A 15,576-nucleotide genomic window follows, 5' to 3' on the forward strand; every position below is an offset into this window, starting at 1 on the left:
CGACAGCTGAGACGCCATACGGCGCCGGATTCTCCGGGGAACGCCGGGACCGTGTGCCGCGTGGCCTCCCGCGTCGCCAGCGGGCTGCTGTCGCGCCGCGCCGGCGGACGCTCCCGGCTGCCCCGCCCCCGTCCGCCCTGGCCGTGCCCTGCAGCCCGCAGCCGCCCGGCCGGCTGGCGCGGCGCGGCCCCGGCGTGACGTCAGCCTCGACCGCGGCCGTCTCCGGACGTGCCTCGGTCGCCGCCGGGTCACGCCACGTCACTCGGCCGCCGCGTCACCCGCTGCTCCGCCCGCGTGACGTCACACCGCCGGTGTGACGTCACGCGTCACGTCCGCTCTCCGGCGTCGGGTGACATCATCTGAGCCGCGCCCTCAGCCGGGCTCACAACGACACCCGCTCTGCTTGGCGCGTCGGTGCCGCTCTGCACCCGTTTTGCACCCGCTCTGCCCGGCGCGTCGATGCCGCTCTGCGCCCGCTCCGCCCGGCGCGTCGATGCCGCTCTGCACCCGCTCCGCCCGGCGCGTCGACGCCGGCGTCGCGGCGCGCCGGCGATCGCGCGCGGGCGGCGCGCCGCGGTGCCGCGGCCCGGAAGCGCGCGCCGCGCGCGGGTCAGGGCGGCGTCCGGCCGGCAGGTGGCCGTCGTGACCTCAGGGTCCGGCCCCGGCGACCTCCGGCTGCGCCGTGTTCCGGTCCGCTATCGGGTCCTCGTGCGCGCCGCCAAGGCCACTGGCTGCCTCGAGACGTGCTGAGGAGATACTGGGCCGGCCTTGGCCGCTCAGGTACACGGGACGTGGCCAGGCCGTCACCAGGGCACAGCGGGCGCGGCGCAATCGGCGTTGTGTTGAAGGCGGGCGTTGGAGGGCAGGGCCGCGGCCATGGTATTGGTTGAGTTGGAGGCGATGGGTGATCCTGCTGCTGGGCTCTGACCTCTCAAAAGTCGCGCCTTGCTCTTCTCATCGTGCCCTCTCCTCTGCATGTCTTTGCCGCCGCTCGGACAGCCTTGCCTCGGTCTCGCGTCGTCTCGGTCTCGGTCCTGTCTCGGTCTCGTCTTGTCTCGGTCTCGCGTCGTCTCGGTCTCGGTCCTGTCTCGGTCTCGCCTCGTCTCGGTCTCGCGTACTAGAGTTTGCAAGCCTCGGGTGTGACTCCTGATCTAAGGCTGGCAGCGGGCGCCGCCACGCGTGGCGTGACGCTACCCTGTTCGCCACGCGGTACTCGTGATCGCCGCTCGCTTTCGAGACGCCGCCCGCCATGCCCGGTCCGGAGCGCCGCCCGCTGCCGTGCTCGGAGCGGACGCGTCACAGCCTCTGCGGCCGGTGACGCACTGGGCGTCGCCCCTGCAGCCGCTGCCGTCCTCCCCCGGCGCCCGGCCGCTGCAGCGGCGCCAGCTGCAGGGCTGCAGCCGACCGCAGCGCCGGCCGGGGCTGCAGCCGACCCTCCAGCGCCGGACACCAACGCTAACGCCTCCGTGTCGGCTCGGCGCACAGATCGCGCATATTTACCGGACTCCCACGGCGCTCCGGCGTCTCCCATTCGCGCGCGGCCGCCCACCTGCGCCGCCGCCCGTCTCCACGCGCCGTCGGGGCGCGCGTGATGACGTCACCGTGACGTCGCCAGGTCTCCGGGCGGCCGCCCGATGCGGCAAGGCCGCGCGCGCGCGATAGCGGTATTTTAATGAGGGCCGAGCGCTCACGCCGCCACGGATTTCTCCGCTGGTCAGAGGCGCTAAAACAGGCGCTGGCCGGCGCGGGGGGGCGGACGCGGACTGCGCGCTCTCTGACGGAGCCGATCTGCGTGGGCTTCTCGCGGCCTTGAAGCGCCGCCGCGGCGTCGCCCACACGGCGCCGTGCTGGGCGGTTTTTAAGTGAGATCGGCAGGGAGGAACGAGCCGCGGGACGCCCCTCTCGTCCGTTTCCGCACGAACTGCTGGTCGCTGGCTTGTCCGCCAAGCTGGTCATATAAGGCCGACCTTCTGAAGCGGCCGTCACGCGACGGACCTGGTCCTCGGGGCTGCTGTCACGCGACGGTCTGCGTCCAGAGCACCTGGAGCTAACGTGTCGCAGCCGTCGACTGGCCGAGCGGGCCACCCCCGGCTGCGTTGCCTCGTCCCGGCAAAACGAGACGGCGGCGCACGGCCGGCCGCCGATCTCAAACCAGGCCGATGCCGTCCGGCGGCTGCGGCCGTCCGTCGCGTCCGACCGCTGGCGGACGGGCCTCGGATCGTTCGGCCACCCACCGGCGCCCCTCACTGGCCGCTCCGCCAGCGAGGGAGCGCGGACTGCAGGCGCCACTGCCGGACGGTCAGCGCTGTCCTGCGCGCCGCCAGCATTCCGGCCGGCCTTATTCGGTGCTGGTCGGCGCGCAGCCCCCAAGCGGGCCCACCACAGGCATGCATCCGAATTCAGCGGCGGACCCCAGGAGCGGGATTCAAATGCGCCGCGGTCGATCTCCATCATCCTGTCGCCGGTGGTAACGGCGGCCGGTGCCGGCGTTCCGGCGGGTGTGGCGCGTGCCGGCGCGCGTCGGACGCCGGCGCCGCCAGGCGTCGCCACCCTCGCTCGCGAGCGCCGCCGGCCGACGGCCCATCGGTCAGGGTGCGTCGACGCCGGCGGGCGTCGCCTCTGATGGATTGGTCGCCGCTGCCAGGCGGCTCCAGTGGTCAGCTGTGCCAGGAGCGCGTCAGCCTCGGGCGCGCGCCGCCGCCGGCGCGCGGCGTGCTCCGCCCAGAAGAGCCAGGCAGCCACCGCGCTGTCACGCCCACCCCATCCCCGTCCGCCTCGTCTCTGTCTTGGCTCCCGTCGAGCCGTGACCGACCGCCGGCTGTGTTTCCGGCGGCGGCGGCGACTGAATACGCTCCGGCCGCCGCTGGCCGTGTTGACGGCGGTCGCGGGCGGGCAGCTGGTGTCACGCCGCAGAATACGGTCGGTCCACTCCCCGCCGCCCTCCCGCCTTGCCGCACCTGACCTTCTGTGCTATTTTCCTTGGTGCACGTGCCTGTTGTTGGCGCCCCAGCACGGGCGTGGGAGCCCTATTTATATTCCGGTCGGGCGCAAAACAAGTGCCGCGCCACTGGCGGCGCGCCCACGCCGGCCGCCCAAGGCCTGTCTCCGGGTCGGCAGCGCGCTGGCGTGGGGAGAGGTGTCGCCCGGCGACGGCGGCTGTCAGGGCCGCCGGCTCCCTCTCCGACGGCCGAGACGGGCTCTGGCAACCCGCTGGAGCCGACTGCCTGCCGCTCGTTCCTCTTAGGTCGCTCCTCTTGTGTCTGGCTGTCGGTGCTGACTGGCAGTGTCTGCCCTGCCTTTGCGTCCTGCACTTCTGAGCCCCCGCCGTCCTACTCCAATCGTTGCTTGCGAAGCACTCGCGGCGACATTGCGTCGAGGATGTTATTCCACGCGCTGCCAAGCCGACTGACACCTACCATACGTCCAGGACCTACACGGTTCGACGACAAATGACCATGCCACGTGGAACACCGAGCTTCCATTAGCTCGTTGACATTGCTTAAGTTTTCATGACATAACACGAAGCCTAGTGGAGGCGGCGTGGAGCTGTGTTTCCGGTCGAGAGCGGTGATGCTGGGGGCGCCTCCGACCGCCCCCCCCCCCCCCCCCTCTCCAGCGGTTGACACCGCCGGCCGTCGCTGTCTGCTAGCGGCGTCTGCACAGCGTCAATAGATTAGCCAATATGCGTCCGTTACGGTCCAGCCACGCGCTGTCATTCGCAGCACGCTCCTCATCAGACGAGGCGCTCTCGACGTCGCCAACGCCGAACGTGGAATGCGGTTAATAGAGTAATTTGTGTTAGCTGTAGCTGCCGACAGATGTCGGAATGCGTCCGTCATTGTCGTCGATCGCTCAGCCGGGCGCTGTCCGCTTTCTGATGCGCAAAGCAATTCGTCCCTGCGGCGGGGCGCATTTCGCGGTGGTAAACAAGTCGTCTGTTTGCGGCGCCGCCACAGACAGTTTACAGTCACGGTTACTGGCAGAACGGCCTCCCGCGGCCCGTTTGCCAGCCCGGCCGCCGGCAATGTAGCGAGAGTGCTGGCCGAAACTGGCGCCGCCGAGCCACCGCCCCGGGGCACGGCGGACGCGGCTGCGGAGCCGTCGCCGAGCGAAAGGCTGCTCACGTCGGAGGGAGCGTCGGGTCTGACGCCTGTCGCGTCGCTGCGGAGACAAGAGCTTAAGCGGCGGGACGTCCGCGGTGAGGGACCACGGCCATGACACCCGGCAGGTTTGAGACGATACAGCGCTCGGTTTCAGCGCGCCGCCGTGTGAGAGCTCAGGTCAAGTCGGATGTGAGGCCAGAACGGACCGGCTGGCGCCGGAGGAGGAGGGGGAGGGGGGCAGGCCCGTCACGCGCGCAGAACCGTGCGCCAGACGCCGCGCTCATGCACAGAGTGAGTGGCGATCAAAGCGGCCCGTGGTGGCGCCACCTGTGGCGCCGGCGGCCTGGGCTATTCTGGGATGATCTGGAATATTCTGTAGAGATTGGGGTCGCTCATCATCTGGCCTAGGGGCTGACAGCGTACGATGGGCTGCCAGTTACCTCTCACCCCGTCCGACGGCGGCCCCGGGCGATCCGAGTCAGCCAGCGGGCTGGAGTGTCTCTGCTCATACTGAAGACGTCAGTACCGTCGGCGGATCCCTCCAAAAGACAGACACACGTCTCTCATCTCTCATCACATCTCATCTCATCTCATCTCTCATCACAGACGCCCCTTTAATGGCCACCGCAGGGACTGCCCCGGCCGGGAGTACTTCCTTTTAAAACCGTCTCGAAACGTCCCCGTGGACGTCAGGGTTTGCTGTCTGGCAACGCTGTTCCACTCACAGCCCTTGGGCCATTTTGCTCCGAAATTCAACCTTTTCATGAACGACCTTCCCGCGTGGCATCGTCTGCCGTTCTTCTGACATAAGCCGAAGTGAGACGGAACGTTTGCGTGCTTTCGTCACCGGCCGTTTTGATTGGCCCGTGATGGCCCGGCGGCGATTACGCCTGGCGTTCAGCACCAGTCCTGAGATCGACAGCCCGCTGGCGCCTCTCCGGCGCCCGGCCGCCGGATTCGACAGTTTATTGAAGCTCAGCGTAGAGCCGAGCTCGACGGCGCCGCCCTGTCGGCGGGGGGAGGGGAGGGGAGGCAGCGGCGGCGCCGATTGTGCCGGGCCTGCGGCGGCGCCGCCCGCTATTCCTGGCAGCGGCCTGGCTGGAGCGAGCGCCCGGCGCCAGTGCGGCCGCTCGAGGCGCGCTGGTGCCCCCAGCGGCGCGGTGGGGCCCTCTCGGCGCCGAGTGGTGCCTGGTGACCTCCGGTTGGTGCGGCGGACGCCGGGCGGACCGCCGAGATCAGCCATGATCCGCAGCTGGTGAGCGGCCGCGACCCGTCCTTACCTCGGGCCGGCACCGGCGCACGACCGCGGCTGGTCGGACCCGAGCGCCGGCCGTGGGCCGCGCCTGCAGCGCCGCACGTGCACCGAGGCCGTGTGGAGCCTGTCCGCTGTTCCACATCACGTTCCGTCCCCGTTGCTCGAACGGGATTCCATAGCTCCCGTGGTGCGGCATAGCTCCGGTCCCTAGTGACACGAGAACCGCGTGCAGGAGCGCTTGTGCTCGCCTCGCCTTCTCTGCGATCGCAGTTTATTTTTGCTCACATGATTTCCGCTCGGTGACGGTTCGCCTATCCTGCACGCCACGCATTGTTTCTTCACAGAGTGATGGCTTACCCTGCAGTAATGCCCACACACGCGCTAGAGCTGAAGACAGAGGACTTCGGTCGGTACTTGCATGTTGCCTCACAGTGATTTGTGTCACCTGATGTCACCACGCCTTGACAACACATTGTTTTCAGGCCGGAGGTCGTGGGGTGGTCTTGACTTCGCAGTGTGGGCGGTAGTGCGTCGTCGACCCTGTGTTGCCCCCCCCCCCCCCCCCTCTCCTCCGCATCCGTGCCCCCGCGCTGTGTCTAACGACGGGTCTGTTTCCTTCCCGCAGGGACGGCGTCGCCTCGGCGGGCAACGTCACCTGGCTGCAGAAGCAGCAGCAGAAGCTGCGGGAGCGGAAGCAGGCTCAGCTCAGGTCAGTGTGCGTCTCAGGTCTCCGTCTCTCAGGTCTCCGTCTCTCAGGTCTCGATCTTTCAGGTCTCCGTCTCTCAGGTCTCCCCCTCTCATGTCTCCCACTCTCAGGTCTCCCTGTCTCAGGTCTGCGCCTCTCAGGTATGCGGCGGACGGACGGCGAGGCCGGGCGCCGCGCTCGCGCCGGCGCCGGCCGTCTCGCGCGCGCTCTGTCAACACCGCCGTACTCACGCCTAGCTCGAGTGTTGGTCCAGTGTTGCCGGCTCGGGGAGGCGGGCCCGAGCGGTTCCCCGGGCGGCGGTGAACGTTCAGCAGGAGTGAGGAGCGAACGCGGCTTGTGGCTGGTGTGTGGCGCCGCCGCTTCGCCGTGCTGCCCGTAGCATTGCGTGCTATGTCGGGTCGTATTAGTGCGGCTCACGGCTGGTGCAGCCTGGCTCAGTCACGGGGATCAGCGTATGAATATGCTTCGGCGACCAGCGAGGCTGTGGCTCTATCTCTGAATCGACAGACAGCTCTGGCTGGGGGAGATGGCGATGACGTGTGCAGCGATATCGAATGTTGGCACCTGGTATTGGATTACAGCGCCCCGGGCCGCAGTAACATTTCTAGAGGGACCTTCCTTTAGGCAGTTTGTTCCTCTTCAACATCATTTAGTCATTGCTAAACTACCATGACGAGCGGCCTCCTCAGTCGCTACCCTTTTCCTGCGCGTATGTCGACTCTGGGGCAAAAGCGTTTCGGTGCCAACTGTGCTGATTCACGTCTTATAGCGTTTGTGTTATCTGGCGGAGCTGCCTCCCGCGGCTCCTCGGTGCCAGGTGTTAGCATGTAAATGTGAATGATTCTAATGATAGTCTCAAGTGTGGGTAAAACACCCTATGGAGCCAGGACAAGCTCATCGATGATCACCGTAGCTGGTTCATCGCCTGCGACGCCGGCTGCGGCGCTCTTCCCGTTCCGTTGTCGGCCTTTATGATCGCCGCCCACGCTGCCCCGTCCCACCCTAACCTGACCTGACCGCGCCTCGACCGTGACCGTTCTCTGACCGTGCGCCCCGCAGGAGCGAGCGGGCGCCGAAAGAGGCGCGCGTGCTGCACGAGCTGCGCCGTCGCCAGGGCCAGGAGGACGGCTACACCTCGGACACCACGCTCTGGACGGACACGTCGCGGGAGACGAGCCCGGCCGCGCAGCTGGCGCCGCTGCACGTGCACACGAGCGGCACGCGGTCCGGCAGCTCGGCGCCCGTCTCGCCGCAGCTGCCGGCGCGCGCCGCCAGCCGAGAACGCAGCGTCAGCACCCACCGGTGAGGAGGCGGCGGCGGGACGGTGCCGGCCCGGCAGGCGGCTGTAACGGCGGAGGACGGGGGGCGGCGGCGGCGAGACGGCGCCGGCCTGGCAGGCGGCCGTAGCGGCGGAGGACGGGGGGCGGCGGCGGCAGAACGACGCCTTCGGCCTGGCAGGCGGTCGTAAAGGCGGAGGACGGGGGGGGGGGAGAGAGCAGGGAGAGCGGGACTGGGGGAGGGAGGGAGGTGTGTGAGAGGAAAACTCAGGATCACGGGGGCTCTTAAACAGTGGCTGGAATTTGAGGAGGAAGGAGAAGCGTGCTTTCCGCGTGCTGACGTCCCTCGGCGCGCGCTGGATGGTGGGCCGCTAGACGAGAGGCCGACCCCTCAGCCGTCAAAGACGCACACGGGGCGAGACACGCCGACCCAGGCGACCTGTGGAGAAAATTGCGTGTTCCCCAGGGGATTTGGCAGAAACATGATACACGGGTGTCCGGGGGCGCCGAAATTCACACTGTGCGTGCTTTAATATCAGAGGCCAAGAATACCAGCCCCCACAAACAACCCTACGCCTGCTAACAAGCTTACTGTGGCGTACAACAGAACGACCCAGAGAAGGCAGAAAAGACATTAAGGGGATTTGCTTCTGTTTTTCGCTGCAAGCGGCTTGTGAGTCTACCCGTGGTCCCTTACACATCTGCTGCGCGCGCGCCTCCACCTCGCGCCCTGTTTTACAAGCCGATGACAGACGCCATGCCTCAGCTGTTCCGCAGGCGGCGGCCGCGTGATGAATCGACCCGTCTGTTTTGAATTCGCCGCCAAGCCGCGGGGGAGGCGACCCGACCGGATTTTCATGCGTGTTTGCATTGGCCCCTGAAGAGCGGTGCGGAGCCCGTATATATCGCCCTGTTTGAGTTGGCCTCGGGCAAAGGTCTCGCCTGTAGAAACAGTCGGCTGTATTGGGAGTGGACCGGCTGAATCCGCGCTGGTTTCGGTTTCGGTGTGAGGTGTGCGGGAGCCCCTCTCCCCCCCCCCCCCCCCTCCCAGTTGTCGGCTGTGTTGCCCTGTGTGATCAGTTGGAGCCAACGCGGGCTTTGGGGTATGCCCTAATGTCTGCTATGTCCATCCGAACTGTTACCTTGTCATGTGATGATTGTATTCCTTTTCCTTTCATTCCTCAACATGGACAAACCCTGCTATTATTTTAGCTTCGTTCCTCGACTACGTGTCGGCTTGTTTTCAGCGGATTGGAGCCCGCTGAAGCCGCTTACTGACGTCTCGGGACGCGGCGTAGGTATACAGGCCAATTCAGAGTGCGCCGGCCCTCGTCACGCCCGATAGTATTGTGACGCTTGACGTCGCACGTCGCGCGCGGGGTCCTGTTGCCGACGGTGGCGCCGCCTGTGCCGCCAGGTACACGCAGCAGGCGAGCGCGGCGCGACCGCTGACCCGGCACCGCTCGGAGACGGCCTACGACCGCGACCGGCCCCACGTGCAGGTGGTCAGGCCCGATCAGAGGAAGGTCAGCGACTCTGACCTGACGGTGAGCTCTGACGGCCGCTCTGGTCCACCGGCCAGGGGCCGGGGCTGGGGCCCTGTGGCCGGGTCCGTGGCCGGGGCCGGGGCCGGCCCCCGGGTCAACGGGTGCAGGGTGGCGGGAGAAGCGGCGCGTAGTTTCAGTTGGTGCGGGGTGTGACCCTGTGCTGCACGTTACCTTGTTGACGCACTTTTGTGCCCTGTGCACTTTTGTGCAGCGCGATGGCATCTCTGCATGCTCGTAACAGCAGGATGTCGTGGAGCTGAGTTACCCAGCGTGACGAGATGAAGGCGTTTGATTTTTAGGACAGTGGCCTCCTACGAAACAGACATCCACTGTCCTGGTTGGTTTGTGCCCATAAAACGCAGCCTAGCGTACACCAGGTGCGGCATGTGACGGGGTGGCCTGTCTGCCTGCGTCCTGACCCTCCGTAACGTCTCTCTGACCCTCCGTAACGTCTCTTTCAGCACCTGATTAATACGACTCAGTACAGTCAATATTCCTCCACCCCCGTTCACGACCGAGATGGACTTCTCACCATCGTGAATGGCCAAAGTGGTGTAAGTTGTCACCTTAGTCACTGTAAATAGAGTGTGTAGAGCGTACGCTCTCTGACGTGTTGTGTTATCGCAGTGTTTGGTTGCATGCTGCACAAACGCACACGCATACGAAGCTGAGCCTCCTTAAACCAAGCCTGCGCGCGCATAAACGGTCTCGTTTTGTTCGATGCTGCGCCGTTGCCGTGATGCTTGACGCTGCGCTTGCCACTTGGTAATGGGATGATGTCGCCATGCTATGTACCAATGAGGGGAAGAGGGGGGGGGGGACACGCACAGAGAACCCAGCGCCAGTCTCGCTTCAGGTCATGACACTTAGAGGTGGTTGGTCGACGGGGTGAGGGATCCGATCCAGCCCGTCATCTTTTAAGACATGATATCCGTGATTTGTTCTTAAGACTAAAGATTTGCGTGCTTCACGCCTTTTTTATTTACGCCTTTTTAAATATTACAAATTGCTGGTAATGGGTAGTTTATCATGGGTTAAGATCACCCGCGATCGACGATCAGGTCGATCGCAGTCGCGGCAGATCAGTCGTCACTGGCGAGCTCCGCCGGCTCTCCGCCGCGTCTCGCGCGCCGCCGAGGGGCGCCGCTGGTCCGACGAGCGTCGGCGCCTGCGGACCCCGCCCCGCCCCGCCCGGTGGCGGTGCCGGCGGCGCCTGGTCACGTCCCGCGCGCCGCCGAGGGGCGCCGCTGGTCCGACGAGCGTCGGCGGCTGCGGACCCCGCCCCGCCCCGCCCGGTGGCGGTGCCGGCGGCGCCTGGTCCCGTCGCGCGCGCACAGTCGGCTGCCAGGGCGGCTGCGGCGGCCGGCGGCGACGCGGCCAGTGACTCGGGCGCCGGCGCGCGGCCGACAGGTGGTGGCGTGGAGCTCCGGCGGCGGCCGCGCCGTTCGGAGCAGGGGGCGGCGCGAGAGACGAGCCGGTTCAGATAGTGCTGAGTGTAGCCCGGATCGCGGAACTCGCTCGGACCGGGTTAGGAGCTCTCGAACGCGCGTACTCCCCGCCGGACTCCCCGCTGGACTCCCCGTGTACTCCCCGTTCGAGGCTTATCAGCCGTGCCGGCGTCCGCGCCCGCGCGCCGGCGCCGTTTATCCGCGTTCGTCGGGAGCGACGGAGACGTGACCATGAGAGTGGAGGTGTCGCGGCCGACGGTGCGGTTCTCGCTCGACGAGCCTCGCTCGGTGGGTACTGCTGACGCCAGCCGACCTTGGCCGTCCCCTGTCAGACCCGCCGTCGGTGCCCGCGGCAGCCCCGCTGCCAATGTCGCCGCGCGCGTCCGACCTGGCGGTCGGCCGATCTCGTGGCGGTATCAGCGTTTGTCCCCGAGGCACGCAGCGCCGCCAGCGAGACGCAGCTACCGATGAGGCCCCGATAGGCATGCTGCCCTGCGCCGGCGTAACAGAAGCGAGAGGGGGGGGGGCGGATGTCAAGTGCGGCCGTGTCTGCGGGGGGAGGAAGGGGGCGAGGGAGCGGTGCCGACGGGCGGGTGCGCCAGCGCCCCGGCTGATCTGCCGCCGTCCCACAGACAGACGATGAGATTGACGCCCTGGTTAACCCGGACAGGCCCGACAGCCCGTGGAAGTATAAAGGCAGCGGGGTGTGGGTAAGGTCGGCGCTGTGTCTGCCGCGCACCTGCAGTGCCCCCGTGTTGTCGTCTGTAGCTGCCCCGTCGGTGACTACCGTCCGGCCGCCGGCGGCGGGTCGTGCCGCGGCCGGGCCGGGCCCGCGTCGGTGGGAGGACCCACCGGCCCGCGGGGTCCCACTAACACGGCCGGGACTGACGCCGCCGGTCCCGCCGCGTCGGTGGCGCATAGTGTAGCGGACCCTGATGACCCCAGCCCCGACACGGAGACCCCGTGGCGCACAACCACCGAGTGCACAACCACACGGAGACCTCCGTGGCGCACAACCACCGAGCGCATTGCACCGCCCTCGCACGGAGAACATTCTCAGGAGTGTTCGCTCGCCGACGAGGCGCCTCCGAGTGAGAACCACCACGTGGCCAGCGCCACGTGATTTCAGTGCAAACCTCGTCGAGTGCGCGAACCTCCTGGGAATGTCTCATGCCTCCGCTTTTGGTAGCCGGCGGGCGGTGCGCGCGGCTGGCTATGACGTCACCATGCCGTGAGCTTGCTGTTTTGCCAGCCGCCACCGGGATCGCTCGCCATTAAACTGCACGTCCACCCTTCTATTTTCAGCTCACTAAACTAGAAGAACTAACATACCGGTTGATGGTCGTTAACTCACGCAAACCTCACGCAGCCAAGGTGAGAGCGGGGCGGGGCTTGACGCGGGGTTTGAGCGGGGCGGGGCTTGACGCGGGGTTTTCCGACATTCACGCATGCCTGGTGCGGGAGCGGGTCGGTGATGTTCCGCTGCAGTGTGTCGGTTGGCTGTGGATAAAGCTGGACTGCTGCATTACACTGCCGAACTGGCTGGCATGTTTTCAGATGTGTGCGTTGCCACTGTGTGCTGCTGAAGCATAAGTAGAACGCAGGATGCGGTGTACAGGACAGAGACGGCTCGGTGTACATGATTAAGGAGACGGCTCAACATTTGGTGTGAATGATGCATGCTGTTGTCATCCTCGCAAAACTCACATGTGATAATGCACTAAGCCCTTAATATATATATATATATATATATATATATATATATATATATATATATGCACATATATGAGTGTGGATGAGGACACATGCCGGCGAAACCAGACTAACCCACATATTATTATGAGCACAGCGTTAAACTTGCCCTCCCCTCACATCTGTTTCCGTTTTCTGCCTGAGGACTGTACTGCCGGTGCATGGTCTGCCTGGGGGAGGGGCGGGGCGTGGTCCTCATTTCCGGCTCGTGCGTGCTGTGTGGTCGCGGGGCGACGGTCCGCCGCTGTGAGACGGCGGCGCTCAGGGAGTGCTGGCCTTGCAGGTGAGGGATCCTCCTGAGCCGAGGCCGGAGACGCCGGCGTTCCCCAACCCGCCGAAGACACCCTACCAGAACCAGACGCTGCCGCCCAAGAGTCCCACCAGTCAGAGGTGAGCACGGTCGACGCCAGCTTCCGGTATCACCCGACAGATGGCGCGCCGGTCGAGCCGTCGGTGTCTGGCGCGGATTATTGCTGGCAGGCCTAAGTTGGCCACGAACGGAACGCCCGGGAGTGAATGGTTTTGCTTGAACGTGCTTTGACATTGAATATTGGTCCTCTTGTGATGGGTTATTCTTCTCTGAGATGAACATGATAGTATCTTTGCACTTCTACGATTCTCGTGCGATAGTCAGTCATTCAGTGGGTTACAAATGATCTGTAGATGTTGGGCTGTTTAGCGATCTGGCTGTCGCTAACGCTGGGCCACCGCTACCTTAATTTTGTCTTCCGGGTTATATGTTGCCGCGGAGAAAATATGCATTTTTGTTCAGTAATATTGTTTCCGTAACTCTGAGTAAACCTTCGAAAGCATTGCTTTATTTGTTATCTTTTTTATTTTAAGTCGTGTCTTTTTTAGTGGGAATCTGTTCAAAAAATGTATATAGCCAATGACAGCCAGATGTCTTAACACATTTATGCCCAGAACCGCTGCTGCAACTCATTAGCCGCTTCCGTAACACTTTTGCCGTCCGTCAGCGAAGCCCACGTGTCAAGGCAACCGCCGCTAATGCCAACAGTCGTTGCTAATGCCTAACCCAGATCGCGATCGTACCAACGGCTTACTCATTCCCGACGAAATGGTCTGGCACGCCTTGACCGCCTCGGCTGGTGCGCGACTAGCCCCTGAACAGACCATGCACTCTTGTGCCTGTAGAAAACTTCTGACCGTGACCCAAACGACAAAAACGTACACGAGAACGGCGGGCGGCGGCGTGGCGCCCAGGTAGGTGCGGCGCCTGCAGCGCCATCTGCACGCCTAAAGGCACCCGGGCCCGGGCTGCCGGCCGCGCCGGCTCGTCCCGCGCGCCGCGGTCAGCCGCTGTCGGCGCGGCCCGGCCGTAAGGCTCGCATGCGCCGCGGTCCGGGCCGGCCGCGCGGAGGTGCCGAGCGAGCGGCTGGGACGCGGCCGGCGGCCGTCCGGCGTAAACTGAGACCGCAGCTCGACGCTGCTGCGCTGCCGCTCGTGGCGGGGGCTGCACGGAGCACGCCTGCGCTCCCGCGGCTGGCACCACGTGACACGATTAAGCTGGATGCCGCCCGCGGAGCATGTTCCTGTGTTAAAGCACCTCGTCGCGCTACCGCCTGCACATCCTTGTTGCCTCAGTGCTTGACCTGCCTCCAAAGCCTGATGGAGATCAGCCTAGATGAATTTCACCGAGTCTCTTCTGTGTCGATCGTCGTTGTTCAAGGATAGTGCACGATGTCCGAGCTAGACGTTTGTTAATTACTGGATGTAGTTGCGTGTCGGACAGTTCTTCTATGCACATGCACGCTACAAGTCTTCTGCAGGGAGCAGAAGACTAACGTGAAAGTCAACGGATGACTGTGTCGCGTTGCTAGGGTACGAGCGGAGTTGTGTCCACATTGATATCTTTCGGGACCAAACCTGCTGTTTTCCCACTTAGCATTTGCTGAAGTGGCATAAAGCAGGCCTTTTTTGCAACGCACATTTCTGCGCGTGTTGGTTGCCTGAATTTCGACTTCACCCTAAGGCGTTCATGAAATACTAATCGTGGGTGTGGCCTGATGGATGCTATGGGTGACTGATTCCTCACGACCCCCGCCCCTCAAAACTCACTGTCATGACGCGAGCAGCTGTGAAAAGTTTGCTTGTGTTTGTATCTGCTCCCGAGTTTTGTTTTGATTGGCGTTTCCCTTTTGTGGGAAACCTAGCGCAGTTCCTTTCACGAGTCTTGTAGCCGCTGCCGTCCGTTCTTTACTCGTCACTGGTATGGGAACATTGCGTAATTTGGCAGCATGGCCACGGATGACAAGGTACGAGCTCTTCACATGAACGGCGTTCCCGTGCCGACCAATGGCCTTGCTCTCCTCTCAGTGTGACCAGAGGTTTTGATGAAATCGTCCCGCTGCACGCCCAGCATTTGCCTCACAGTATTTGCCGTGGACGCTCTGGACATTTGATGGTTGTGTTTGTCGTGTCGCACAACTGTCTCCTGTGCGCTTGGCAATGGAAGGCTGACGATTGAGACGCCCAGCCGCGGTACGGCGCGGCGTGTTTTGTTCAGGTGGGACGGCAGATGATGCTCCATGTCGCTACGCTTGTCGCGTAGGGGGACGTGTGAAGTAGAGTCGCGGGTCCGTCGTAGATGCTCATCTCTATGTAGACTTTTCTCAATAGAGAAGTCAACCCACTTTATAAATATACGTGTGTCTGTTAGTCATAACCGAGGACCCGTTGTCTCGGTTGCAACGTTGGCTCGGCTTCGGCCTGCGCTCGTGTGGCCCGCTGTCGCTTCCTCCGCGCCGGCGCGCCGCTGCCGCCGTCTGACGAGCGCGTCGTGCCGACAGGGAGCGCTCGCCCTCGCCGGGCGGCCAGCAGGTGCACTTCGAGACGACCACGTCGTTCGAGTCGTCGCCGTCGGCGTACCAGGGTCACAGCCGCCGCTCGTCGGTCAGCTCCGACACCGAGGTCATCTCGGCGCACCCCCACTTCGTCAAGGACATCAGCAAGTGGTGGTACAAGCCGGCCATCAGTCGCGAGCAAGGTGAGCGGCGCAGACAGCCTCGTCCGTCTCGTCGGTGCTGGTGGCGCCGCCGCGTTTGCGTGGACTTAAGTCTTGAATCCTGCGATAACTGTGACAATAACGTTGAGACTAGGCAAAGTCTAGATCCGAGCATTTGGTTTGGCTCCTGTGCCCAAATTTGCGGTCAAATATAGTTAAATTGGCACATTGAATGCTCCTGAATTTTTGCATAAATTGCTCAATATGTATACCAGTAAATTTATGGCGCTTGTGTCATACCCCTACACTTAAAGTCGAAGACTCGATGACATGATATGAAATCAGGTCAAGGGAAACAGTTATTGTCGGAGATTAGAGTGGAGAATTATGCGTCAAAGTTGTCAGTCAGACAAGTTCAAACCAACACATGCCATGTTTTCATATCCCCTTCCCCTCCTTCTGATCCTCTGAGACACGTTATTCTCGACAGAAGTCCTGCAGTTGTGTGGCGAATCGCTGCCGT

General features: G+C 63.9%; 1 protein-coding gene across 4 annotated transcripts in view; it reads left to right on the top strand.

Moving 5' to 3' along the window:
* The window catches only part of LOC119090725 (tensin-2), a 36,932-nt gene that overhangs the window by 18,410 nt on the left and 2,946 nt on the right, over positions 1-15,576 (top strand). The window contains exons 3-10 of one of the 4 annotated variants that reach the window (XM_037213575.1): positions 5,984-6,067; positions 7,124-7,366; positions 8,759-8,888; positions 9,350-9,442; positions 11,642-11,710; positions 12,372-12,478; positions 13,244-13,312; positions 14,899-15,095. In XM_037213575.1, coding sequence (XP_037069470.1) covers positions 5,984-6,067; positions 7,124-7,366; positions 8,759-8,888; positions 9,350-9,442; positions 11,642-11,710; positions 12,372-12,478; positions 13,244-13,312; positions 14,899-15,095 — 992 coding nt within the window. The remainder of the gene's footprint in view (positions 1-5,983; positions 6,068-7,123; positions 7,367-8,758; positions 8,889-9,349; positions 9,443-11,641; positions 11,711-12,371; positions 12,479-13,243; positions 13,313-14,898; positions 15,096-15,576) is intronic. The other 3 variants (XM_037213577.1, XM_037213576.1, XM_037213578.1) reach the window with 3 other exon arrangements.

Source organism: Pollicipes pollicipes, unplaced genomic scaffold (genome assembly GCF_011947565.3).
Source record: "Pollicipes pollicipes isolate AB1234 unplaced genomic scaffold, Ppol_2.1 Scaffold_3087;HRSCAF=3621_pilon_pilon_pilon, whole genome shotgun sequence".
NCBI classification, from domain to species: Eukaryota; Metazoa; Arthropoda; class Thecostraca; order Pollicipedomorpha; family Pollicipedidae; genus Pollicipes; species Pollicipes pollicipes.